The 27189-nt window shown below is 45.2% G+C and overlaps 1 protein-coding gene across 2 annotated transcripts in view; it reads left to right on the top strand.

Annotated features, from left to right (window-relative positions):
* Positions 1 to 27189, top strand: part of vps13a (vacuolar protein sorting 13 homolog A) — a 645125-nt gene that overhangs the window by 15765 nt on the left and 602171 nt on the right. For both annotated transcript variants that reach the window (XM_070882697.1, XM_070882688.1), the window contains exon 2: positions 17382 to 17425. In XM_070882697.1, the coding sequence (XP_070738798.1) occupies positions 17382 to 17425 (44 nt within the window). The remainder of the gene's footprint in view (positions 1 to 17381; positions 17426 to 27189) is intronic.

The following is a 27189-nucleotide window of genomic DNA, read 5'->3' as shown; positions in this document are numbered from 1 at the left end:
ACAATCATTTTCCAACATTCCATTGACTCTGAATCAGTTCCTATCGAGTGGAGGGCAGCCAATGTAACCCCACTTTTTAAAAAAGGAGGGAGAGAGAAAGCAGGGAACTATAGACCGGTCAGCCTGACATCGGTAGTGGGTAAAATGATGGAATCAGTTATTAAGGATGTCATAGCAGCGCATTTGGAAAGCGGTGACATGATAGGTCCAAGTCAGCATGGATTTGTGAAAGGGAAATCATGCTTGACAAATCTTCTGGAATTTTTTGAGGATGTTTCCAGTAGAGTGGACAAGGGAGAACCAATTGATGTGGTATATTTGGACTTTCAGAAGGCTTTCGACAAGGTCCCACACAAGAGATTAATGTGCAAAGTTAAAGCACATGGGATTGGGGGTAGTGTGCTGACATGGATTGAGAACTGGTTGTCAGACAGGAAGCAAAGAGTAGGAGTAAATGGGGACTTTTCAGAATGGCAGGCGGTGACTAGTGGGGTACCGCAAGGTTCTGTGCTGGGGCCCCAGCTGTTTACACTGTACATTAATGATTTGGACGAGGGGATTAAATGTAGTATCTCCAAATTTGCGGATGACACTAAGTTGGGTGGCAGTGTGAGCTGTGAGGAGGATGCTATGAGGCTGCAGAGCGACTTGGATAGGTTAGGTGAGTGGGCAAATGCATGGCAGATGAAGTATAATGTGGATAAATGTGAGGTTATTCACTTTGGTGGTAAAAACAGAGAGACAGACTATTATCTGAATGGTGACAGATTAGGAAAAGGGGAGGTGCAACGAGACCTGGGTGTCATGGTACATCAGTCATTGAAGGTTGGCATGCAGGTACAGCAGGCGGTTAAGAAAGCAAATGGCATGTTGGCCTTCATAGTGAGGGGATTTGACTACAGGGGCAGGGAGGTGTTGCTACAGTTGTCACAGGGCCTTGGTGAGGCCACACCTGGAGTATTGTGTACAGTTTTGGTCTCCTAACCTGAGGAAGGACATTCTTGCTATTGAAGGAGTGCAGCGAAGGTTCACCAGCCTGATTCCCGGGATGGCGGGACCGACCTATCAAGAAAGACTGGATCAACTGAGCTTGTATTCACTGGAGTTCAGAAGAATGAGAGGGGACCTCATAGAAACGTTTAAAATTCTGATGGGTTTAGACAGGTTAGATGCAGGAAGAATGTTCCCAATGTTGGGGAAGTCCAGAACCAGTGGTCACAGTCTAAGGATAAGGGGTAAGCCATTTAGGACCGAGATGAGGAGAAACTTCTTCACCCAGAGAGTGGTGAACCTGTGGAATTCTCTACCACATAAAGTTGTTGAGGTCAAATCACTGAGGATTCAAAAAGGAGTTGGATGTAGTCCTTACTACTAGGGGGATCAAGGGGTATGGCGAGAAAGCAGGAATGGGGTACTGAAGTTGCATGTTCAGCCATGAACTCATTGAATGGTGGTGCAGGCTAGAAGGGCTGAATGGCCTACTCCTACACCTATTTTCTATGTTTCTCTACGGCCCCTCGAGCCTGCTCCGCCATTCAATACGATCATGGCTGATCCGATCATGGTCTCGGGTCCACCTCCCTGCCCACTCGCTCCCCATAACCCCTTATTCCCTTTATCGTTTAAGAAACTGTCTCTTTCTGTCTTAAATTTATTCACTGTCCCAGCATCCACAGCTCTCTGAGGCAGTGAGTTCCACAATGGGCTAAATGTCCCCCTCCTATGCTGTAACATTCTATGAATGCTGCCTTTTGTAAAAAAAACACTGCACAAAGGATAGGCAACATGAACCAATTTGGAGTTCGGTAGCTGTGTTTATCAGCACCAGAAACAGTGTAAGGATATGTGTTTAGGAGTATCTGACTTCAAGAGCTTTGTGGGTCGGAGGATGGTCCTAGAGACTGACAGACCTGAGGTAGGGGTCGTGGAGTTTGTTTGAGGGTGATGGTTTATTGAGAAGCTCGTTCTCCCTTCTCATTGCAGCGGGATAAATAGCTTGCACGGCTACAAAGTTAAATATTTCTGTAAACAGATGAATGTTTTGAAATTCTTCTTATAAACCACTCACACAAGCACCTTAATCCTGTTTCTTTTCGGGGGCCTCGCCTTCTGAAGTTTAAAAAAAATACACACTTCATAATTTTTTGTTCTGAAGCTTCTCTTTGGATAAAATCTGAAATTCATCTTCCAACATGTTAATCATTTAGAAAAATAAACTGATATAATATAGCCTGTAAAAATGTCCTGTGTTTTTCACTGCCCAAAATATATATTTTCTGTCGGCTGTGATCAATTTGGAATTTAAATGTAAAAAAAACCAAGGCTGTGCAATCTCTCTCTCTCTCTCTCTCTCTCCAGTACAGGCTTGCATCGTTTGACGTGGAAAACAAAACATTCGGTATAACATTTTGCCTGAAATGTTATCGCCACCTCCAGCTGCTGCTGTAGTGTCAGGAGTGAGAGAGGTGACCAACCTCACGTGCTGGGGTTATAAAGCTCAGATTAGATGTCCATCCATTCATGCTCAATGGAAATAAAACTTGCCCCTTTTATTTTTTTTAAAGCTTTGGTTAAAATTACATTAATTTAAAGCGAAGATACCTGGTATTTGCGGAGTTTAAAGCTGGCCTTTAGTGAGCTTGTGCTGCTAATGTAGCATGTGATGCCTAGATTGATCAATGTTTTATGCTGCTTTTTTAACATTTTCATGGATTTTAAACACTCCAGTGAGGAATAATGTAGAACAATGAGCTCTGTCAGATGGAATAAGTAGTAAGGTTCAGCCCAAAAGACCTGCTCTGTGGCACCCGGTAGACAGTCACCAAATTTGGATTTCCAAATGGATAAAGTTCTGCGCAAGAGACTCCTAGCTAAAATAATGATGTGTGGCTTGGAGGCAGCTTCATGACATGGATAAGAAATTGTTTGAGGTCCAAGGTCAATAATCAGGACAGTTCTCAGTGTTACAAATTTGGGTCTACAGGAGATACCTTATCTGGTTCAATGTCGTCAATCTGTCCCATAAATTGGGTTTCATTGTCCTACTACGAGATGCACATAGCATAACCCAGGGATGTAACACTAATACCAGTTGGATGCAGGTGGATGCAGAGGGGATGTTTCCACTGATAGGGGAGACTATAACTAGAGGGCATAATCTTAGAATAAGGGGCCGCCCATTTAAAACTGAGATGAGGAGGAATTTCTTTAAAGGTTGCAAATCTGCGGAATTCTCTGCCTCAGAGAGCTGTGGAAGCAGGGTCATTGAATAAATTTAAGTCAGAGATGGACAGTTTCTTAACCGATTTAAAGGATTAAAGGTTTATGGGGAGCGGGCAGGGAAGTGGACCTGAGTCCATGACTGGATCAGCCATGATCATACTAAATGGCGGAGCAGGCTCGAGGTGCTATATGGCCTACTCTTGCTCCTTTTTCTAATGTTCTTATTCTATCTAGGCGCCTCATAATTTTATACACCTCAATAAGGTCTCCCATCAGACTCCTCTGTTCTAAAGAAAACAACCCCAGCCTGTGCAATCTTTTCTCATAGCTAAAATTCTCCAGTCCAGGCAACATCCTCGTAAATCTCCTCTCTATCCTTTCTAGTGAAATCACATCTTTCCTGTAATGTGGTGACTAGAACTGCACGCAGTACTGTAGCTGTGGCCTTACTAGTGTTTTACATAGTGTTTTGCAGCGTTGAAAATCCAGACTCGAGACCAATCGGTGGCAGGGTCGTCTGAAATCTGTAAACTGTTCCGGAATCCGGACCTGCCGACCTCGAGGCCCCGCCGCTGCCCGACCTCTGGCCTCGCTTCGCCGCCCCTGCCCTTACCTCACCGCCACTGCCCTTACCTCGGGGCTTCCTCATTGGCCCGCCCCAACACCGGGACGGGAGGAGCGGGATGGGAGGAGCAGGGCGAGGCCCCGCCCGAACACCTCCACCTTGGTGGGACCCCACCCGAACAGCTTCACCTCGGCGGGGCCCGCCCAAACAGCTCCACCTCTGCGGGGCCCACTTGACAATGTCAGCGACTGGGCCAGCGGCCCGAACAGCTCGGCGGGGACTCCCCTCGCCTCGCCCCCCCCCCCCCCCGTCCCTTTCTGATGTTCCAAAATCCAGAAATACCCGAACCTAGGATCGGGTGTTTCCAGATTCATGACGTCAGAGACGATCACAAGCCCGAAATCCGGAACGGCCTCAGTCCCGAGGGTTCCAGATTCTCGATGCTGCACCTGTATACAGTTCAAGCATAACTTCCCTGCTCTTGTATTCTATGTCTCGACTAATAAAGGCAAACATTCCATATGCCTTCTTAACCACCTTATCTACCTGGCCTACACCGTCGGGGATCTGTGGACATGCACTCCAATGTTCTTTTGTTCCTCTTCACTTCTCAGTATCCTACCATTTAACGTGTATTAATAAGGAATAGGGGCAGGAATAGGTTATCTGGCCCATTGAGCCTGCTCTGCCATTCAATAAGATCATGGCTGATCTGATTTTGGCCTCAACTCCACTTCCCTGCCCTCTCCCCATAACCCTTGTCTCCCTTATCTTTCAAAAATCTGTCTCTCCCCACCTTAAATATATTCAATGACCCAGCCTCCACAGCTCTCTGGGGTAGAGAATTCTAAAGATTCATGACTCTCCTAAGAGACGAAATTCTTACTCATTTCCATTTTAAATGGCGACTCCTTATTCTGAAATTATGCCTCCTAGTTCCAGATTCCCCCACGAGGGGAAATATCCTCTGCCTCTACCCTGTCGAGCCCCCTCAAAATCTTACATGTTGCAATAAGATCACCTCTCAGTTTTCTAAACTCCAATGAGTATAGGCCCAACCTGCTCAACCTTTCTTCATATGACAACCCCTTCATCTCAGGAATCAACCTCGTTAACCTTCTCTGAACTGCTTCCAATGCAAGTATATTCCTCCTTAAATAAGGAAACCAAAACTGTACGCAGTACTCCAGGTGTGATCTCACCAATGCCCTGTACAGTTGTCGAAGGACTTCCCTACTTTTATACTCCATCCCCCTTGCAATAAAGGCCAACATTCCATTTGCTTTCCTAATTACTTGCTGTACCTGCATGCTTTTTGTGTTTCATGTACAGGGACCCCCATTCCCTTGCCTTGTTAGCCCTCCCCAAATGCATTACCTCACACTTACCCAGATTGAATTCCATTTGCCACTGTTTTACCCACCTGACTAGTTCATTGATATCTTCTACATTATCAACCACACGGCCAATTTTAGTGTAATCTGCAAACTTCTTAATCATACCCCCTAAATTCGAGTCTCAATCATTGATGTATACCACAAAAAGCAAGGAACTTAGTGCTGAGCCCTGTGGTACTCCACTCAACAGTCTTCCATTCACAAAAAACACCCATCAACCTTTGCTTCCTGCCTCTGAGCCAATTTTGGATCCAACTTGCCACTTTGCCTTGGATCCCATGGGCTTTTACTTTCATGACCAGTCTGCCATGTGGGACCTTATCAAAAGCCTTGCTAAAGTCCATATATGTACATCAAACCCACTACCCTCATCGACCTTCTTTGTTACCTCCTTAAAAAATTCAATCAAGTGAGTCATACATGATCTTCCTTTCACAAATCCATGCTGACTGACCTTGATTAATCCATGTCTTTCCAAATGAAGATTTATCCTGTCCCTCAGAATTTTTCCCAATACTTTTCGCACTAATGAGGTTAGGCTGACTGGCCTGTAATTATTCGGTTTATCCCTTTCTCCCTTTTTAAACAAAGGTACAACATTAGCAGTCCTCCAGTTTTCTGGCACCACACCTGTAGCCAGAGAGGATTTGAAAATGCTGGCCAGAGCCTCTGCTATTTCCTCTTTTGCTTCTCTTAACAGCCTGGGATACATTTCATCTGGGCCTGGGGATTTATCCACTTTCAAAGCTGCTAAACCCCTTAATGCATCCTCTCTCACTATGTTTATTTCCTCCAATATTTCACACCTCCTCCTCCCTGATTGCAATGTCTGCATCATCCCTCTCTGTGAAAACAGATGCAAAATGTTCATTAAGAACCATACCCACGAATTCCGCCTCAACACACAGATTACCCTATAGGCCCTACTCTTTCTTTAGTTATCCTCCTCAAGCGCACTCCTGTGTGCTTCACAGGAGTGTTTGACACTGAACCACAAGAGATATTAGAACAAGTGACAAAAAGCTGAGTCAGAGGTGGGTTTTAAGGAGCGCCTGAAAGGAGGAGAACGAGGTTGAGAGGTTTTAGGGAGAGAATGCCAGAGCTTGGGGCCTAGGCAGCTGAAAGCATGGCCGCCAATGGTGGAGCGAAGAAAATCGGGATGTGCGAGAGGCCAGAATTGAAGGAGCGCAGAGATATCATAGGGTTGTAGAGAAGGGGTGGGGTGAGGCCATGAAGCAATTTGAAAACCAGGGTGAGAGTTTTAAAATTGAGACATTGCCAGACCAGGAGCCAAGATAGTTCTGAAAGCACAAGGCTGATCTCTACTAGCAGAGGAATGTGTTATGAAGAAAGACTGAAGAAACTTGGGTTAACTGTTCTGAAGAAAAACTGTCTGGTAACCTTAAGATGTAAATAAGATAGAAACATCAAGAAAAGGTACATTTTTAAACTAAATCATATTAGGATAAGGTTCAAACTATTAAAGGGAGTGAATGTTTAAGCTGCTGGATGGGGTGCTGATCAAGTGGGTTGTTTTGGCCTCGATGGTATTGAGCTTCTTGAGTGTTGGAGCTGCACTCATCCAGGCAAGAAGTATTGGCCAACTACTTGTCATACTTGTGAAATAATATACACTTACAGAATTTTTTTGCAAACTTTTAAGTTGATTAATTTTTTGAACATCAGTCAGCAGTGTAAAATTTTTCTGAATAAAGTTTTATTAACAAAAAAACCTTAAAAGAAAAAGCTTAATGGTGAAAATCTGGATTCCATTATTCAAGGGTACTTTCAAGTAACTTTTCTTTTTTAAAATAGGGATGATTTTAGTATTTTCTCTTTCTCTCCTTTCAAAGTCAGTCAGTGTCCAAGTAAAATCCAATAAAATGATGCCTGTTGCTGGGTGAAGTAAAGCTCAACATGCTTCAAGATTTTCCCATTTACTGCTCTTCTCAGATGTGTTAGGTGTGCTCTGATTCTTGAGTGAGCAAAGACTGCTAACTGGCAACACATAGTATTAGTATTGGGCAGTCCCTCGTATCGAGGATGACTTGCTTCCACACCAAAAAGGGATGAGTTCACAGGTGCTTCAATGAGGGACCTGACAATCTAGGTCCTGAACTACATACTAAAGGGTGGAAGATGCCTGTGCATGAATTCTTTTAAAAGTGGAGTGGCTTTGCAACCAGCCACTATACGGGCTTGACCGAGCTAGGTTTTGATCCAGTGGCAAGGGTTAATCAAGACAACTGGAGACCAAGCTCTGCTGCACGGACCTAATGCGCAAGCATGCTCCTACTATCCATAGATCGCAGTGTGGGCTGGCCCATGCTGCCACTGGGCCCTCGTCTCTTCTGGACCCCGAACCCTCGCCTCTCCTGGGCCCCGATCACGATCTCTCACTGCTCCTCTGCCCCGATCAAAAATGGAACAGTCAAACAGGACATCAATTAGTCTCCTCTTATCTTGGAGACATCAAATATCAACACTGTTATTTGAAATATCAAAATATTAAACTCCAGCCTAGTTGAAGAGTTATTAATATCAGCAACACAACAGATGCTATGAATAACATTGCTTGTTGCATACCTCTCTCTGAGGACACAAACCTCAGCCATCAGCCTCCATGTAGCAGCCTTAATTCCCATGTATGGTTATCTTGGATCATTTGTGAACATTTTAGGATATTTGGGAAACCCTTAAAAAAAAAAAGTAGAACCATCTTTCCTTCAGTCGATAATTCTGACGTACAAGAATAAAATAGCATAAGCAGTTTGTGGGAATTGCGACACCAGATACAAACGGAAATCACCCCAGCCCCTTGTAAGGGCAACTGGGTTCATCCCCCAGTTTATTGGCCCCATTTCTTCGGCTAATGCTTTGCATTCTGGCGGGGTCAAACTTCTTATGGTAGTAGATATTTCCTCAGTTGGAGTCAGGTTTTCGGTTACAGAGGGAGGTATCATTATCGAATTCAATCGCCTAAGGTCACCAAATTGATTTTTGATAAGTGGGGCTATTATTGAATTGAGCTTTTCCTGTTTGATCATCCAAATTAATAATGGGATTTCCTGGTTTAAGGTGACTAATGGCTGCAACAGTAGCATTTTGTCTCCCCAGTTTTCCCATCAATTCCAGGATTTGTAATTCGCAGTGAGTATGGTCAGCGCTCGCTCGAGGGGGTTGCTCGAGCAACTCTGTCAAGGAATCCATGGGGTCTGCAAGTTGTGAGATCAGGGATTCATTTTATAATTTCTAAAGCCTTGTTATCCTCATAGACCCAATGGTGGCATCTTGAAGCAAGTCGCCCTTCATCTGCCGAGGCTTGCTCTTGACGGAGGAGGGCACAGGATGTCAAGTGTCAGTCCTGCCAGTCCTGTAAATCCCTCAAGTTGTGCATTTCTCTCTTTCAGGAGTACAACTTTGCCTCCCAAGCGAACGGCACATAAGTGGGCTGTGTTGTGGATATCTGAACGGAATATATGGAATTAAGGACAGTAAAGTAAACGGGATATATGAAAATGTATAAGCCATGGAAGAATAGCTGGGAGAATGTCAGATTGCAAATAGTGCAACATCAGCATAGCTAACAGTCTGTCTCAAGGTTTCAAGTCACTAATCCTGCCAATAATATATAATTGTAACATGAAATACATCTGCAGAATTGCAAGGTCTCAGTAAATAGTCACACCATTAGATTGAAACATTTGGAGGCAATACTTGAGCTTTCAAGAAGAACATCTCATATAGATTGACTAATGAGTGACTGAGTTAGACTGTCAATCCATTTGTATTTTGTTATCTGATTTCAAAACTGTATAACTGTTAACGCTTTACGATGTAACTTCACCTATCCGTAGGGAGTGTGTACGCTCTATCCAGAGAGTATATCTTCTGTCTGATAGGTCTTACTGGCCGGTAATAAAGACTGCTTTGTTCAAAGCACAAGAGGTATTCAACTCAGTAATTTTACTGAACCAGATTGAAGTAAAAGAATCCAGGAATTAATATTTGGTGTCAGGAGTGGGATCTCAACGGACGACTGCCGAAAACTTATTTCCTTAACCGTACATTTCTTCGCATCTAGCTGGGACGCTATCTCATCCCAAAACTCAGAGTAACTCTTCTCGTCACCTTGCTCTATTTCGATTACCGCTTGTTATCTGAGAGACTGTTCGCAACTTGTCTCTAAAATACCCAACTGCCATCCCTATAACAATGCCTAGTATCTTTATAAACCGAAACCGTCCTTTACTCTTTTCGACCACAATAACCCTTTTGCACACCTGGCTGGCTCGCCAAAGGTGGAAATTGCCTGTTAAGGCTATCTCTGGTCACCCTAATAATCAGGTTCGAGTGCAAACCAATATGGTGGATATATTGTGTTTGAGTTTAGGATGGAATATAACACGAGTTATGCAGCAAAAGCATACGGCCGTGACAAGCAGTTCTCTGGCTTATGGAGTCTCTTCCTTTTTGTCTCGAACCCCGAGAGTGATTGACTTCAATGAATGGGGTCCACTCTCGAAAGAGCATTCAACCAGCTCACCCTTGTGTGGTTCTCCCTTCCTGATCTGTCTGAATGAGCCCTCATGGTTTCTTTTATCCTCTTTTTAGGGGTGGGCCTGGGATCTAATTATTGACAGGACTATTTGACCAATGAAGGCTCCCTTAAAAGTTCAGTTCCCAATAGTATTTCTATTTCTTTGTCTCAACTTGTTGATGAAGACCCACCCCAAAGGAGGGGTCTTTACAACCATTACACACCTTTTCTTGTTTATAGTTTTGAAGGCCAATCCATCTATCTGGACCCCTGTTCCCTCATAACTATAGGGGCTGAAATTACGCCCCTCTTTAAGGCCCATTAATTGTTGGCCAACTCCGAGGTCGACCTGACAATGGTGGCCACGGGTTCGGTCGGGCCGCTTCTTGGGTACCAAGCCACTGGCCCGGCCGAAACCCTCCCTGGTGGCCCAGTGGGTCTAACTAAACCCTACGCAGAGTTTGCAGTGGTCCTCCCCTTTAACTGAAGGGAGGGACGGTGTGATGTGTCAGCACGGCCACTTCCATCCACCAGCACTTCGGCCCCACTGACGACACCAACACCGCTACGACCTAAAAAAATAATCTTAAGAGCTGAATGTCGCTCAAGTCTCTGCCCCATGAATAGGGGCGGAGAAAAAAAATTACAACACCAGTGAGTGCGCCACTTTTTCGTCTGAGGGCAATTTCGGCCACATAGTCTCTTATCTCATCCTGTCTTATCCTCCCTGATCCAACTGTACATGTCTAAGGCGCAACCGTAGGCCATTAAATCAGCGACCCCGGGCTCGAACTGTCTCTCTTCAGCCAGTCGTCATGGATACCCTAACTCCCATTCCTTCTATTCTTTTCATACCAATTAACTTTTTATTATATTTGCAAGCAGTTCCGTTAAACAAACTCCAAATTCTACCTTGGTATTATAATTGGTTATTAGTAATAATGGAAGAAACATTAGCTGGGCCTTCATTGGCCAAATTAAGGACGAAGTCAAAATGTTATACATTCTATAATCTAACTCATTCACATCGCTGTCTGAGGCAAGTCTTCCAGGAAAGTGAAACTTAAGCATTCTCAAGTAAAACATAGCTTATACATTAACCCTTTACATGTCTCGAGCAGAAACACACTCATTTTCAGGTAATCCTAATTCCTAACAGCAGTGCCAAACAGTCATCATCATAGGCAGTCCCTCGGGATCAAGGAAGCCTTGCTTCCATTCTTAACATGAGTTCTTCGGTGGCTGTACAGTCCAATACAAGAACCACAGACTCTTTCACAGGTGGGACAAATAGTCGTTGAGGGAAGGGGTGGATGGGACTGGTTTGCCACACGCTCTTTCCGCCGCCTATGCTTGATTTCTGCAAGCTCTCGGCGACGAGACTCGAGGAGCTTAGCGCCCTCCCGGATGTACTTGCTCCACTTAGGGTGGTCTTTGGCCAGGGACTCCCAGGTGACAGTGGGGATGTTGCACTTTATCAGGGAGGCTTTGAGGGTGCCCTTGTAATGTTTCTGCTGTCCACCTTCGGTTCGTTTGCCGTGAAGGAGTTCCGAGTAGAGCGCTTACTTTGGGAGTCTCGTGTCTGGCATGCAAATGATGTGGCTTGCCCAGTGAAGCTGATCAAGTGTGGTCAGTGCTTCAATGCTGAGGATGTTGGCCTGGTCGAGGACGCTAACATTGGTGAGTCTGTCCTCCTAGGGGATTTGTAGGATCTTGCGGAGACATCATTGGTGGTATTTCTCCAGCGACTTGAGGTGTCCACTGTATATGCTCCATGTTTCTGAGCCATACAGGAGGGTGGGTATTACTACAGCCCTATAGACCATGAGCTTGGTGACTGTTTTGAGGGCCTGGTCTTCAAACACTTTTCCTCAGGATGCACTGGCGCACTGGAGGCGGTGTTGGATCTCGTCGTCAATGCCTGCTCTTGTTGATAGGAGGCTCCTGAGATAAAGGAAGTGGTCCACATTGTCCAGGGCCGCACCATGGATCTTGATGACTGGGGGGGCAGTGCTGTGCGGCGAGGACAGGCAGCTGGAGGACGTTTGTCTTACTGATGTTTAGCGTAAAGCACATGCTTCTGTACGCCTCAGTAAATACATCGACTATATCCTGGAGTTCAGCCTGTGTGTGTGCAAACAGTGCAGTGACTGCAGCCTGCACCACAACGCTTTCCTTTGGTCCATCTGGAGAAGGTCAGGGAATAGGATCGGTGGGGGTGAAGGTGGGCGATGAGAGGGCATCAAATGGGGAGGGGATTGCCGATGGCGCACCGAGTGGGCGGGAGTTTTGGGCCAGAGTGGCGGTGGGCCAGAACACTTCCCAGGTTAACGCTCGCACCGAATCAATGTGGTGGACAAGACTATGTTGCTGATATTCCTATTTCTATTAATGAAACCGTTATATATGTAAACCTGTAAATACCTTGTTTAACCGCCAGAGAGCTCATTCCCTGGAGTCCCAAGGGATCCCACAATCTCTTGGGAGTACCTGTACATAAGGAGGCCTCAAGGCTGGAGAGGCACTCTGGAGACCGGCAATAAAGGACTGCTTTGAGCTCACAGTATCTGGTCAGACTCTTTATTCAATACATAACAACTGGTGACGAGATACAGATGACGAACCCCACCGCAACGATGCAGAGAACAGTGGGCATCCTGGAGAAATTTTCGAATGGAGATGATTGGGAAACCTTTGTGGAGCGACTCGACCAATACTTTGTGGCCAACGAGCTGGAAGGAGAAGCGAACGCTGCCAAACGTAGGGCAATCCTCCTCACTGTTTGCAGGGCACCAACATATGGCCTCGTGAAAAATCTGCTTGCTCCAGCGAAACCCACAGAGAAGTCATATGATGATTTGTGCGCACTGGTTCGGGAGCACCTCAACCCGAAGGAAAGCGTTCTAATGCGAGGTACTGGTTCCACACATACAAGAGGTCTGAAGGCCAGGAAATGGCGAGCTACGTCGCCGAGCTAAGACACCTTGCAGGATATTGCGAATTTGAAGCATACTTGGAGCACGTGCTCAGGGACTTTGTACTTGGCATTGGCCATGAAGTAATACTTCGCAAACTTTTGACTGTAGAGACCCCAATCTTGAGTAAAGCCATAGCGATAGACCAGGCGTTCATCACCACCAGTGACAATACCAAACAAATCTCTCAGCACACGAGTGCTGTTGCAAGTACTGTGAACAAAGTAATGTTGTTTTCGAATCATAATGTACAGGGCAGGCCTCACATGCCTGCAGCTGCACGTCTGCAGATGTCCAAGTCTACCATCAAGTATGGTGACTGCAAGGCCGTTAACACCTTGTTGGCGCTGCGGGGGTGATCATTGTTTCCATTCATGCTGCTTCAAAGGATACATTTACAAGGACTGTGGCTCAATGGGACACCTCCAACGTATGTGCAGGTGAGCTGCAAACCCTGATCATCCTGCAAACCACCATGTTGCAGAGGAGGACAGATCCACGGTGGATCACGACAAACCAGAGCCTCAGACCGAGGAGGCAGAGGTATATGGGATGCACACATTTACCACAAAGTGTCCCCCGATAATGCTGATGGTTGAATTAAATGGACTCCCAGTGTCAGTGGATCTGGACATGGGCGTGAGCCAGTCCATAAAGAGTAAAAAGACTTTCGACAAATTGTGGTGCAGCAAGGCCTCAAGGCCAGTCCTGACTCCCATTCATACTAAACTGAGAACGTACACAAAGGAATTGATTCCCGTAATCGGCAGTGCTACTGTAAAGGTTTCCTACGATGGAGCGGTGCACAAGTTACCACTCTGGGTGGTACCGGGCAATGGCCCCACGCTGCTCCGCAGGAGCTGGATATGCTGGAACTGGGACGACGTCTGAGCGCACTCGTCCGTCGACGACACTTCATGTGCCCAGGTCCTAAACAAGTTCCCCTCGCTGTTTGAACCAAGCGTCGGGAAGTTCCAAGGAGCATAAGTGCAGATCCACCTGATTCCGGGGGCGCAACCCATCCCTCACAAAGCAAAAGCAGTACAGTACATGATGAGAGAGAGAGGGTGGAGATTGAGCTGGACAGGCTGCAACGAGAAGGCATCATTTCGCCGATCAAATTCCATGAGTGGGTCAGTCCGATTGCTCCAGTCCTCAAGGGAGATAGCACCGTCAGAATCTGTGGTGATTACAAAGTAACTATTAATCATTTCTCCTTGCAGGCTACCAAAGGTACACGATCTATTTGCAACGCTGGCGGGAGGAAAAATGTTCACGAAGATGGACTTGACCTCGGACTACATGACGCAGGAGCTGGAGGAATAATCGAAGGGCCTCACCTGCATCAACACGCAGAAAGGTCTCTTCTTTTACAACAGATGCCCGTTTGGGATTCGATCAGCTGCGGCAATATTCCAGAGGAACATGGAAAGCTTACTGAAGTCGGTCCCGTGCACCGTGGTCTTCCAGGACGACATCTTGGTTACAGGTTGGGACACTGTCTAGCATCTGCAGAACCTGGAGGAGGTTCTTAGTCGGCATAATTGCTGGGGCTCAGATTAAAATGCTCCAGATGCGTTTCCTGGCACCTGAAGTGGAGTTCCAGGGGGAGAATAATTGCGGCGGACGGCATCAGGCCCACCGATTCGAAGACGGAGGCAATCGAGAACGCAACGAGACTACAGAATGTGACGGAGCTGTGGTCGTTTCTAGGACTCCTGAACTACTTTAGTAACTTCTTACCGGGTCTTAGCACACTGTTCGAACCACTGCACTCTTTACTGTGTAAGGAGATGAATGCATATGGGGTAAAAGCCAAGAAAATGCCTTTGTAAAAGCTAGAAAACTGTTATGCTCAAACAAATTGCTTGTGTTGTATGATCCATGCAAGTGCTTTGGTACTAGCATGTGATGTGTTGTCATATGGTGTCGGGTGTGTATGGCAACAAGCTAATGAATCTGGGAAATTGCAACCGGATGCTTATGCATCCAGAAGTCTGTCTAAAGCTGAGAGGCCCTACAGTATGATCGAAAAAGAAGCGTAAGTGGGTGTTTATGGGGTAAAGAAAATGCATCAATATCTGTTTGGGCTCAAATTTGAATTGGAAACTGACCATAAGCCACTGATATCCCTCTTTTCTGAAATTAAGGGGATAAATACGAATGCATCGGCCCGCATCCAGAGATGGGCGCTCACGTTGTCCGCATACAACTATGCCATCCGCCACAGGCCAGGCACAGAAAACTGTGCCGATGCTGTCAGTAGGCTGTCATTGCCCACCACGGGGGTGGAGATGGCACAGCCCGCAGATTTAGTTATGTTATCGCCCGATGGATTAGAACCTAGTTGAGCCAGGACCCCTTACTGTCCTTTCGTTAAAAAAAATCTGTGTGCTCCACAAGAGTTGGTCTAGTGTCCCGTTAGAAATGCAGGAAGAAATAAAGCCGTACCAGCGGCGCAAAGATGAAATGTATATATAGGCTACTGCCTTCTATAGGGTAATCGGGTAGTGGTCCCAAAAAAGGGCAGGGACACTTTCATGAGTGATCTCCACAGTACCCACCCAGGCATCGTAATGATGAAAGCGATAGCCAGATCCTACGTGTGGTGGCCCGGTATCGATGCGGACTTAGAGTCCTGCATTCACAGATGTAATACATGCTCGCAGTTAAGCACTGTATCCAGGGAGGCGCCGCTAAGTTTATGGTCTTGGCCCTCCAAACCGTGGTCTAGGGTCCATGTCGTCTATGCAGGCCCGTTCTTGGGAAAAATGTTCCTAGTGGTTGTAGATACGTACTCCAAATGGATTGAATGTGAGATAATGTCGGCAAGCACTTCTGCTGCCAACATTGAAAGCCCGCGGGCCATGTTTGCCACACACGGCCTGCCTGACGTCCTTGTGAGTGACAATGGGCCGTGCTTCACCAGTGCCGAGTTCAAAGAGTTCATGATCCGTAATGGGATCAAACATGTCACATCTGCCCCGTTTAAACCAGCGTCCAATGGTCAGGCAGAGAGAGCAGTGCAAACAATCAAGCAGAGCTTGAAGAGGGTAACTGAAGACTCACTGCAGACTCGCCTATTCAGAGTCCTGCTTAGTTACCGCAGAAGACCCCACTCGTTCACTGGGGTTCCCCCTGCTGAACTGCTCATGAAAAGGGCACTTAAGACAAGGCTCTCGTTAATCCACCCTGATCTACACGAATAGGAAGAGAGCAGGCGGCTTCAACAGAATACATATCCTGATTGCACAAATGTGTCACACTAAATCGAGATTAATGATCCTGTATTTGTGTTGAACTATGGACAAGGTCCCAAGTGGCTTCCCAGCACTGTCGTGGCCAAAGAAGGGAGTACGGTGTTTCTGGTCAAACTTTCAAATGGACTCACCTACAGGAAACACTTGGACCAAACCAAACTCAGATTCACGGACTATCCAGAGCAACCCACAATAGACTCTACCTTTTTTGACCCTCCAACACACACCAATGGCAACCGACCCAGCAGTTGACCATGAAGCAGAACCCATCACTTGCAGCAGTGCAGCAAGGTTCACCACCCCCAGCAGTCCAGCAAGGCCAGCTGCGCAGCAGCCCAGCGAAGGCCCAACAAACGACTCGCCAACACCAGCATTTGCACCGAGACGATCAACCAGGGAAAGGAAGGCCTCAGATCGACTCACATTGTAAATAGTTACACTATTGACTTTTGGGGGCGGGTGGGGGAAAGAAGAGAGGGGAGTGTTTTTTTTTTATATATATATATATATAAACCTGTAAATACTTAGTTTAACCACCAGAGGGTTCATCTTCCTGGAGTCCCAAGGGATTCCACAATCCTTTGGGAGCACCTGTCCATCAGGAGGCCTCACAGGCTGGAGAGGCACTCTGGAGACTGGCAATAAAGGACTGCGGTCACACCTTACTTTGAGCTCACCGTATCTGGTCAGACTCTTTATTCAATACATAACAGAAATGCCATGCAGAGTTTGAGAGGAGAGGCGAGGGGATCGATGGTGGAGAAAGAGACGAGCTCAGGAACTGGGGGGTGAGGGGGGTGTGTGCGGGAGGGGAGTCTGGCGGGAGAGAGAAAAGGTCTGAAACTTGTTGGGGGGCAGCATTGTGAAGAACTGGGGAAGAATGTGATCCTGTCGAAAGGAGGTGGGGGAGGGGATGAGAGTAAGAATGTGATCCAGATCACGTACTTCTGCTCTGTTTGGCCTGAATCACTTTCTTCCACGCGCAGTCTCTCTCTGCCCCACCCCCTCTCTCTGCCTCCCCTTCTCTCTCTGCCTCCCCCACTCTTACACTCTCACATTCTCACACTCTCACACTCTCACTCTACGGTAAAGTAGTTAATTGAGCATTATATGGTATAATGCTCCTAATCTTATAAAACAGTATATCCTCTGACTTGCTGTGAGCAGGACCATAGAGAGTTTATTGTATAGGATAGCCAAGAATTGCTATTGAGTTTAAGGCAAAAATTCATTTTATCTTATTTTGCTGAGATTTGATGTTGCAAGTTCTACCGTAAGATGCTACTACTTAAATGACTGGATTGCAAATCCCTATCGAACGATTATCTAGCATGCATATATGTCTGTTGTCTCTTACTATCCTTTCCCCCTCCCTCAATATGAAAAGTTTATTTTCTGATGAAAATGTAATTCTTTTAACAGGAGATGTGGTACTCAATAACCTGGAAGTAAAAGAAAATGCATTGGTAAGTTGCCTTTTAATTTTATTTTGCCGAGCAAATATTCTAGATTATTTATTGTACTATGTTTTGCATTAAAAATAAAATGGAAGTCCCCATTAGTGGAGAGGTGTTGGAATGAAAATAGACTGGTGGAAGTGTATGTCTTGTTGCCAGTCTGAGAACTATGTTGGTTGTGGATTAGTCTAATCATTTTCATGTTGTAAGAGAAAAATTTGGCATTAAGGGTACCAGCGGGACAAGGGTTAAAGTGCTGGTTCCTGCACCGACCCATAAGGAGGTAAAAGGCCTCTCTTCGGCCTTGTACCAAGGCTCCAGAAGTTATCAATTTAATAATATTCTGACAGGATATGATGTGAGAACCTAAACAGACATTGATAAGACCTTGCGAAGAGGCTCGAGGCGTACTCACGGGCACCAAGGAGAATCAACAAATTCTGACCAAATGAAGTCATTCTAGTCACGGCCTAAGGTGGTCACGAGGGTCTTGGCCTGTCAATCCAAAGTAGCACTAATAAGGTAGTCCAATTAGAGAAGTAGCACTGATAAGGTAGTCCAATTAGAGATCTAGGGAGGTCTTACCAGGGAATGGAGGGGTTTTTGAAATGTATAAAAGTTGTATGATTCTGCTGTTCGGAGAGCATCCCCACTCGCAGGCGGCTGTGATGAGAGGTGTTCCCGGACGTTCGTAATAAAAGATCGTTATACCTTGCCATTCGTCTCTGTCTGCTAACTCCGGGGGCTGTTATGCGGGTTGGGGCGAGCGTCGACCCCCTATATCAGGGGGCCCGCTCGTGGGAGGAGAAGCCTTCCCATTTTCCCCTTACATTGTCAAGGACCAAGTGTGGAGCTACAAAGGCAGAATGAGGGATGTGAAATGAAGGAGAAAGAAGGCCTTTTGTTTTGCCTGACCTCTTGTGCATAGAATCTATAAATTGTCCTTTTGTAGGTACTACCACACCTATTAATCTCCTGAGCGAATTGTTCTGATTTACCAATGTGGTGATACAAAAACTGAAGAACATCCATATATCTTCATCATTTAATTCTGGTCTTCTGTACTCATGACTGACATCTCATCCACCAGCCAAGCAGCACAGGAACCTCCTTTGATGTTTCAGTACCTTTTTTGAAGATAGGGTGCCAGATATTTCAAACGTGACCTCACAAGTGATCTATACAAAGCTGTAATAACATGCTTGGATTTGTAGTTACCTGCCCTTTGGATATATTAGTCTACTGTTTGATTTAGTTTTTTTTATATTTGCATTGACTGAAAGCTTTTGGCAAATGAGCAATAATCACAATTTTATTCCTGATCTGCATTTGTTGAAGGATACAATATGTGGTATCTGCCACTTCACTCTGTGACTTGTGGACATTATGATCTCTTTTGCTTAATTTTATATAGATTTCAGTGTTAGTTAGCCTATCCGTTAACATTTTAAAAATGTTTAGGCTACAAGATCCCAGAGGGATATTGGTTCCAAAAGATTCGCAGTTGACCTCTGGGGGACTGTGATTTAACTTTATTCAGTACAAGCAAGACTTAATACATTACAGTATTTGAGCATCAGTTTACAGAGAATAATTGAGACTTATATTACCACTTATAACTCTGTAGAAACCGCAACCATGAGTAAGTTGCATCCTGTGTCTTCTGTCTCTCGTCTCTCTCCATCTCCCGGGTGTTTCCTAGATTCTCTCGTTACACCTTCTTTCTCCTCCTGACACCTTCTACATTTGTGGCTGTTAAGACCCCCTTCTTATACCCTTGCTCTCATTCAAAACCTATGAAGTTCTCCTGAACTAATCATTGGCTCACACCCAAACCCAAAATCCAATCATAAAGATGCCATGCAGGTTTCAGTCTTATGAGTTGACAGCACAAATTGAGATAAATGGGTATGATCTGATGGCCTTTACAGAGACGTGGTTGCAAAGTGAGCAGGACTGGGAATTAAATATTCAGGGGTATTTGACAATCCGGAAGGACAGACAGAAAGGAAAAGGAGGTGGGGTAGCTCTTATGATAAAGGATGGAATCACTGCAATAGTAAGAAACGATATTGGCTCAAATGATAAGGGTGTTGAAACAGTTTGGGTGGAGATAAGGAACAATAAGGGGAAAAAGTCACTGGTGGGCATAGTCGATAGGCCCCCCAACAGCAGCAACTCTGTTGGTCAGACCATAAACCAGGAAATAGTGGGGGCTTGTAAAAAGGGAACAGTAATAATCATGGGTGATTTTAACCTCCATATTGATTGGACAAATCAAATTGGTCAGGGTAGCCTTGAGGAGGAGTTCATAGAGTGCATAAGGGAAGGGTTCCTTGAGCAGTATGTAACGGAACCAACCAGGAGGCAGGCTATCTTAGATCTGGTCCTGTGTAATGAGATAGGATTAATAAACAATCGCCAAGTAAAGGATCCTCTTGGAATCATTTGAATTTCAAATTCAGATGGAGGGTGAGAAAGTTGGATCTCTAACCGGCGTACTAAGCTTAAATAAAGGAGACTTTGAAGGTATGAGGGCAGAGTTGGCAAAAGTGGACTGGGAAAATAGATTAAAGTGTAGGACAGTTGATGAACAGTGGTGTACATTTAAGGAGATATTTCACAACTCAAGAAAAATATATTCCAGTGAGGAGAAAAGATAACTAAAGAAATAAAGGACTGTATCCAATTTAAAAACAAGGGCATACAAAGTGGCCAAAACTAGTAGAAGGACAGAAGATTGGGAAGCTTTTAAAAGCCAGAAAAGAATGACTAAAAAAATGATTAAGAAAGGGAGGATGGATTATGAAAGTAAACTAGCACAAAATATAAAAACAGATAGCAAGAGTTTCTATAGGTATATAAAAAGGAAAAGGGTGGTTAAAGTAAATGTTGGTCCCTTAGAGGACGTGACCGGGGAATTAGTAATGGGGAACATGGAGATGGCAGAAACTCTGACCAAATATTTTGTATCGGTCTGTTAGATCACTTAATTTTCAATGAGATGCGAACTCCGGTGATAGTTTAACATAACTTTATTCTGGCAGCTGCAACAAACTGCTGGCTTTATGCCAGATCCTTAATCCTTCTGAAACACATGGCAAAAAATGGTTGTACCTATCCTAGATCAATTTACAATCGTGACCTCTCCCCCTTTGACCTTATTGGCTCAATTGATATGTTGTTAGCCCATAATTGGCTCGCTGCCAAAAGTCCTGAAATGTCAAGTTGATTGATGTCTTAATGCAATGTGCTCGCTCTCGCGTAGGCAAGGGTCTGTGTTTTCTCAACTTTGCAGCCTGTTTGAATTCTCTATCAATCCCCCCTTTGATTCTTTCACAAACTGAATCATAAAACATCAGCTATCACTGGTTAAACATTCTACAAAATAATTTCATCCATGTTAATAGAGTTTCCTTCTAAAATTTGTTGATGTGTTTCGCCACATATCCGGACTAGTAGCTTCCACACAAATTTACATCAACCCGAATTCCATGGAGGTCTGGTTTTAGTAGGTTAATTGACCTCATTCCAACTTAATCCAAATCAATATCTTAATTCAACCAGTAAACAACCTTCCCTTAAGCATAACATACCCCTGTGCCATGTACAGATGGTCTGCTGGGACCTGCTAGGAGTCTCACCTGCAGGACAGCAGCTATAGCCGCCTGGTTGCAACAACATTTAATCAACATCATAAACAAACAATATAAAAGTAAAATAATTACAACGAATAGAATTAAACCTTCCACCAATGAAGTTCCTATTGAACCTAGCATTCAGTGGCTCCGCTCCACAAAGTGAATGATGGGGGTTGCTTAAGTTTTTCTACCTCCTTTTGGATATGCTGCGCTAAGTGGGTAATTTCTTCGGAGCTATCTGGGATATATGTGCAACACTCAACAACTAGAAATGTTACTTTGGCATAAATGTATGACATATATAAAAAAGTATTTACATGCAATTCCCTGGGTACTCTACTATTTCCCTTTGGTGCAGAGGGTCGGCTAGTAAGAAGTAGGCAAATGCCTAGAATACTTGCAGTCAGTAGTACAGTAAATTTATACATTTTGGCAAAAAGTAATTGTCCTTATCAGATTTCAGCTTCAGTTACGGGTGCTCGTTTAACATGTGAGGCGTGGACCCAGACTTTCTTTCCTTGGACTTTAACAGCTGCCTGGGTGGTCAATAACACTTGGTAAGGTCCCTCCCACTTGGCACCCAAAGGTTCTTTATGTAACTTTTTCACATAAACCCAGACTCCCGGGATGATGTCGTGACCTCCTTCGGGTGGATTACCCCAAGCTGCTGATACCTGTCGGGAAATAGAACTAATAGCTTTGGTTAGGTCCTGACAGTATGATAACAAAGTGTCACTCATCAAGTGAACATCAGCTTTCCGTAAATCGATAGTTCCTGGCAGCGACATGGGTCTTCCTGTTATAATTTCAAATGGGCTTAGACCTGTAGTTCTGTTCGGGGTTGCCCTAATGTTACACAGCACTATTGGCAGTGCCTGGGGCCATGGTGTTCCTTCTTGGTGATATTTGGCAAGCCGTTGTTTCAGAGTTCAATTCATTCGCTTTACTTGTCCTGATGATTGTGGGTGATAAGGACAGTGTAAATCCCATATAATGTCCAGTAACCTACAGACTTTTTGGCAGACAGCACCTGAGAAGTGTGTTCCCTGATCTGAGTCAATGCTACTTGGGACTCCCCATCGGGGAATGTAATCCTTACACAAGACCTTTTGCAGTGTGATTGGCTGTGGCTCTTTTAGTTGGGACAGCTTCTACCCATCTGTTGAATCTGTCGACCATGACAAGAATGTTAGTGTATCCTTCGCATGGAGGGAGAGCTATATAATCAACCTGCAGATGCTGGAATGGTCCGACAGGGGCAGGGGGCCTCAGTTGGGGCATTACTGTGATGGGTCCAGAATTATTTTTCTGGCAGACCACACAATGGTCTGCTACCAGCTGGGCGTGTTTTTTAAATCCCCGACCCCACCAGCTTTTCTGGAACTGTGCCGTCATCTGTTGTGAGGCCAAGTGTCCCCACGAGTGGATCTGTTGGGCTAAAAAAGGCATAAGCGCTTGTGGCGCGACTGGCTTGCCGGTAACTCTTTGTCTCCAGACACCATCTTCGCAAGGCTTAATTCCTGCCTCAATCCATGTCCATTTTTCCTCTCTGGAGCACTCGCCTTGTATTGTTTGAAGGTCTCGTGTCAGAGTCCTGAGTGCTTTCAATCTGCACATCTGTGTTGGTTCTTCTGGGGAAGCGCCCTGTGAGGTGGCATCTTTAGCTGCCTGGTCGGCTAGGGCATTTCCCTGTGCTTCTGTGGTATTTTCCTTGGTATGGGCCTTGCACTTCAGGATGGACACTTCCTGAGGTAATTGTATGGCCTCTAGTAAGTCTCCAGACTTCTTTTCCATTGCGGATAGATGTGCCAGCAGCAGTGAGGAATCTTCTTTTCCGCCATAACAGACCAAAGTCGTGAGCGACTCCAAAAGCATAACGCGAATCTGTGTAGACATTAGCTGTCTGTCCTTCTGCTATTCAACATGCTTCTGACAGGGCCTGTAACTCGGCCTGTTGTGCTGACGTTCCTGAGGGTAAACATCCTTTTGCCACTACCTCATATAAGGTTGTAACTGCCCATCCTGCTTTTCTGGTACCATTGTCAACAAAGGAGGAACCATCTGTAAACAGGATGAGGTCTGGGTTGTGCAGAGGCTCCTCTGCTGCTAAAGCTGCTTCTTCTGTTTCTTTTAAAATCTTTACGCAATCATGCTCTTCACATTCTTGCTCCCTCGATTCTAACATCGGGAGCATAGTTGCAGGATTAACCGGGCTGGCCCGGACGATATGGAGATTAGGAGCATCCAAAACTGCTGTCCAGCGGGTCCATCTAGCTGCCGTCACCTGAGACATTCTATTCATAGACAGCAAAGCGTGTACGGTGTGGGGACACTTGACCATCAGCTTTTGGTCGAGGACTAGTCCCGCAGTGATCATTAACGCTCGACATGTAGTTTCTATGGCCCTTAGGCAACTTTCGCATCCGAGGGCTACCGCATCCAGTTTTGCCGAATAATAGCCAATAGGTCTTTGTCGATCCCCATGTTCTTGTGTCAGTATAGCTGTCATATATCCTTCTTTCTCATGGACAAACAGGGTAAATGGCTTACCACTGTTGGGGATTCCCAGAGCCGGTGCCGAACACAAAGCCTTTTTCAAACTCAGGAAGGCCTCTTGCTGTTCCTTAGTGAGGGTGATGGCTTCTTTAGAGGCACGTTTCCCCTTTAAGATATCATTCAATGGCTGAGCAAGCTGTGTGAAGGAGTCAATCCAATTTCTGTTAAAGTTACACAATCCCAAAAAAGACCTTAGTTCCTGAATAGTGGTGGGTTTTTTAGCAGCCCAAATGGCTGCAGTTCTATCCTGGGTAAGTTCTCTCTTTCCTTGTGAAATCTTTTGTCCCAGGTATACAACCTCTTCTTGGGATATTTGTGCTTTGTCGATGCTGGCTTTATGTCCTTTCAGCCAAAGGTAGTCCAGCAGAGCTCGTAAATCTTGTTCATGCTGTTCTTCCGTGTTTGAAGCTAGCAGGATATCGTCTACATATTGGATGACTGTGGATGACAGGGGAGGTAATTCTCGCAAATGGCTTTGTAAAGCCATGTGGAATACCGTAGGGCTGTTGTGGCAACCCTGCGGTAACCGGGTCCAAGTATACTGTTGTCCTTGGACAGTGAAAACAAACCACTGTTGAACCTCTGGTGCCAGAGGCACCGACCAAAATCCGTTGGCCATATCTATAACCGAGAAATATTTAGGTTCCGGTTTGAGGGCATTAAAAATGGTGGAGGGATCTACGACCAAAGGAGCTTTTTGATCAATACACTGGTTAGCTTTCCTATAATCGACAGTCAAACGCCAAGTCTCATTAGATTTCTGTACCGGCCACATGGGGCTATTGGAGGAGCTATGGGTTTTAATAAGCACCCCTTGTTTCTCCAATTGCTGAATAACCGGTAAGATTCCCGCGATGGCAGTTGGACTGATGGGATACTGTTTAGTGCATGGAGGCTTGGTCCCGGTAAATGATGCAGGCTCCATCTGGAGTAGGCCACAATCGTTCTTATCTTTAGCCCATATCGGGTGTTCCTTCAATTCTTCTTTCTTCAAAGTTCTAATTGACCATGTCACCCGACCATCCTCGAAATACAACGATGAATCTACTTGGATTAGAACGTCCATTCCCAAAAGGGGTTGATCCACTGGGCCTATCCAGACTGGCGTGGTTAGTTCATGTGAACCCAGCCCTATAAGTACCGGTGTTATCCTTTTTAATTTCCATTTTATGGCCCCCAACTCCATAGGCTGTACGTGCCTTACCATCCAACGGCAAAAAGTCTCCATATTTTAGGGGTAAGCATATTAATTCCGTCCCTGTGTCTAAAAGGCAGTCCACATCCTTATCGCCCACCCTCAGAGTTATATATAGCCCATTTCCCCTCTGTTGTATTAGTGCGAGGAGGGGGGCCAGGGCGGGCTCTAATCGTTCTTTGCTATCCCAAGTAACTCCTTTTGTTGTATTGTCAGTCGCTGAAATGCTTCTATGAGGTCGTTATCTTGTGACAAGTCTGGTTTGTTGGCTGAATTGTATCCCTGGCTGCGTCCTCTTCCCCAGCCACGACCTTACTATTTTGCCCTGCACGTCTTGGCCCAGTGACCTTCTTTCCCACAATAATGACATTTTCCGGGTAATTTTCCTAATAACTGTTTATCGGAATCCTGGGATTTCCATCCCATAGCCTGCATAGCTCAGACTTTAGCTCCCATATCCCTGTCTAATTGGTTACATCGATCCACCAATGCTGCAAAGGTAGTTCCTCTACCTTCCCAGTCCGGTAACACTACCGTAAGCATTTTGGACAGTTCTGGCTTTAGACCTGCCACGAAAGCTGCTTTCAGGGGTCCAAACACTTTGTTCATCCATTTCCTCATCCGTATTATTCATACCCGAAAGTTCTAGCCACGTGCATCTAAACCGCTCATACTCCAGGACCTCCTCTGTTCCTTTCTGTTGGCAGGCTGCAATTTTTCCACAGTCTGTCTTAGCTGGACTGAAGGCTTGCAGCCAGTGTTTTATCGCATCCCACCCTGCGCCTAATTCTTGCTCATCCCGCCCCAAAGCTCCTTTGACCTTGTCGTACAATTTCCTTCCTTGTGTTTTTGGCACCATTATGGTCAAAATTTGCACTACGTCCCAGGGATGAAGTTGATATCTATTTCTTAAGCGGTCCAATTGGTCCCACGTTTTCACTCCCCCTTTCTTTGGATTGGGCAACTCCTTGGACCATTTATCAATTTTCTCTGGGTCTGCCGGATCATGAACTAAATATTTTTCATCCAGCCTTTTCTTCGTTTTTTTGGTTCCGCCCTCATCCGCAGTCTCTTCTGATTTGACTACAACTCGTCTTTTTTTAAACGGGGCAAAGCCCACCCCTAATTTTTCATCCTCCGACCCTGTATCATCGGAGGACTCAGAATCCGTATCTATTCCTTGGTCGTGTCTTCGGGTTTGCGCTTTTAATTTATCCAAACATGGGTACTCTGGGAATTGACCGACACATTTTCCTTTTCCTCTTGACTTAATGATTTTCTCCATTCTTTAATTTCGCCTTTAAAATCTTTAACTTCCGCTTCCAACTTTTCAAGTTCAAGCTTTTTCTGTCTCATTTGTTCACAAACCGCTTGCAATTGGTTCTTTGTACTGGTCAGGTCCCTATCATGTTGGGAACGCGTTATAATTTCATTCCGCTGTCGGATCTGTCTTTCAACGACTAAGGACCATCTGGTTCGCTCTTTATTTTTCATACGGATCGTTTTTCCCCAGACCCTTTTGATCTCGTTCAAGGACCATTGTCCTTTGGAGGTTCCATACTTTTGTTCAATCTTGATACAGGTTTTAGATAAGTCGAATTGTTGCTCTGATTCTTTCAACTGTTCGAGGATTTCATCTATCGAAACCTCAGGTGGTGCCCGCCGCCTCTAACAGTTGTAGGCAATTCTTTGCTCTTATCTTCTGCTGCCATAGTACTAATTTCTTTACTGGGGTCTTGAGTGGTAGGCTTTCCAGCCGATCAGTAGGTTGGTGATGAATTAACTAACACACCGCCGAAGTTTAGACGTCTATGGGACCTCGAGCCGATTACCAACCGGAGGGTTCGCAAACTGGAGGCTTTCGGAATCGCGTAGAAGCGGAGGTGAATTTAGACAATTTACCGAGGACTTTTATAAGGAGTCGTCGTCCTTACCTCAGTATGTAGGTCCGATGTCAAATTCAGTTTCTTTCCTCAGCGATCCTGTTCGTGGCGCCAAAATTGTTAGATCTCTTAATTTTCAATGAGATGCGAACTCCAGTGATAGTTTAACATAACTTTATTCTGGCAGCTGCAACAAACTGCTGGCTTTATGCAAGGTCCTTTGTCCTTCTGAAACACATGGCAAAAAATGGTCTGTACTTATCCTGGAACAATTTACAATTGTGACCTCGCTCCTTTTGACCTTATTGGCTCAAATGATATGTTGTTAGCCCATAATTGGCTCGCTGCCAAAAGTCCTGAAATGTCAAGTTGATGTCTTAATGCAGTGTGCTCGTTCTCACGTAGGCAAGGGTCTGTGTTTTCTCAACTTTGCAGCCTGTTTGAATTCTCTATCATAGTCTTTACGGTAGAGGACACCAACAATATTCCAACAGTGGA

The sequence above is a fragment of the Pristiophorus japonicus genome, chromosome 1 (assembly GCF_044704955.1).
Source record: "Pristiophorus japonicus isolate sPriJap1 chromosome 1, sPriJap1.hap1, whole genome shotgun sequence".
NCBI classification, from domain to species: domain Eukaryota; kingdom Metazoa; phylum Chordata; class Chondrichthyes; family Pristiophoridae; genus Pristiophorus; species Pristiophorus japonicus.
This window is presented reverse-complemented; position numbering and strand designations above follow the sequence as displayed.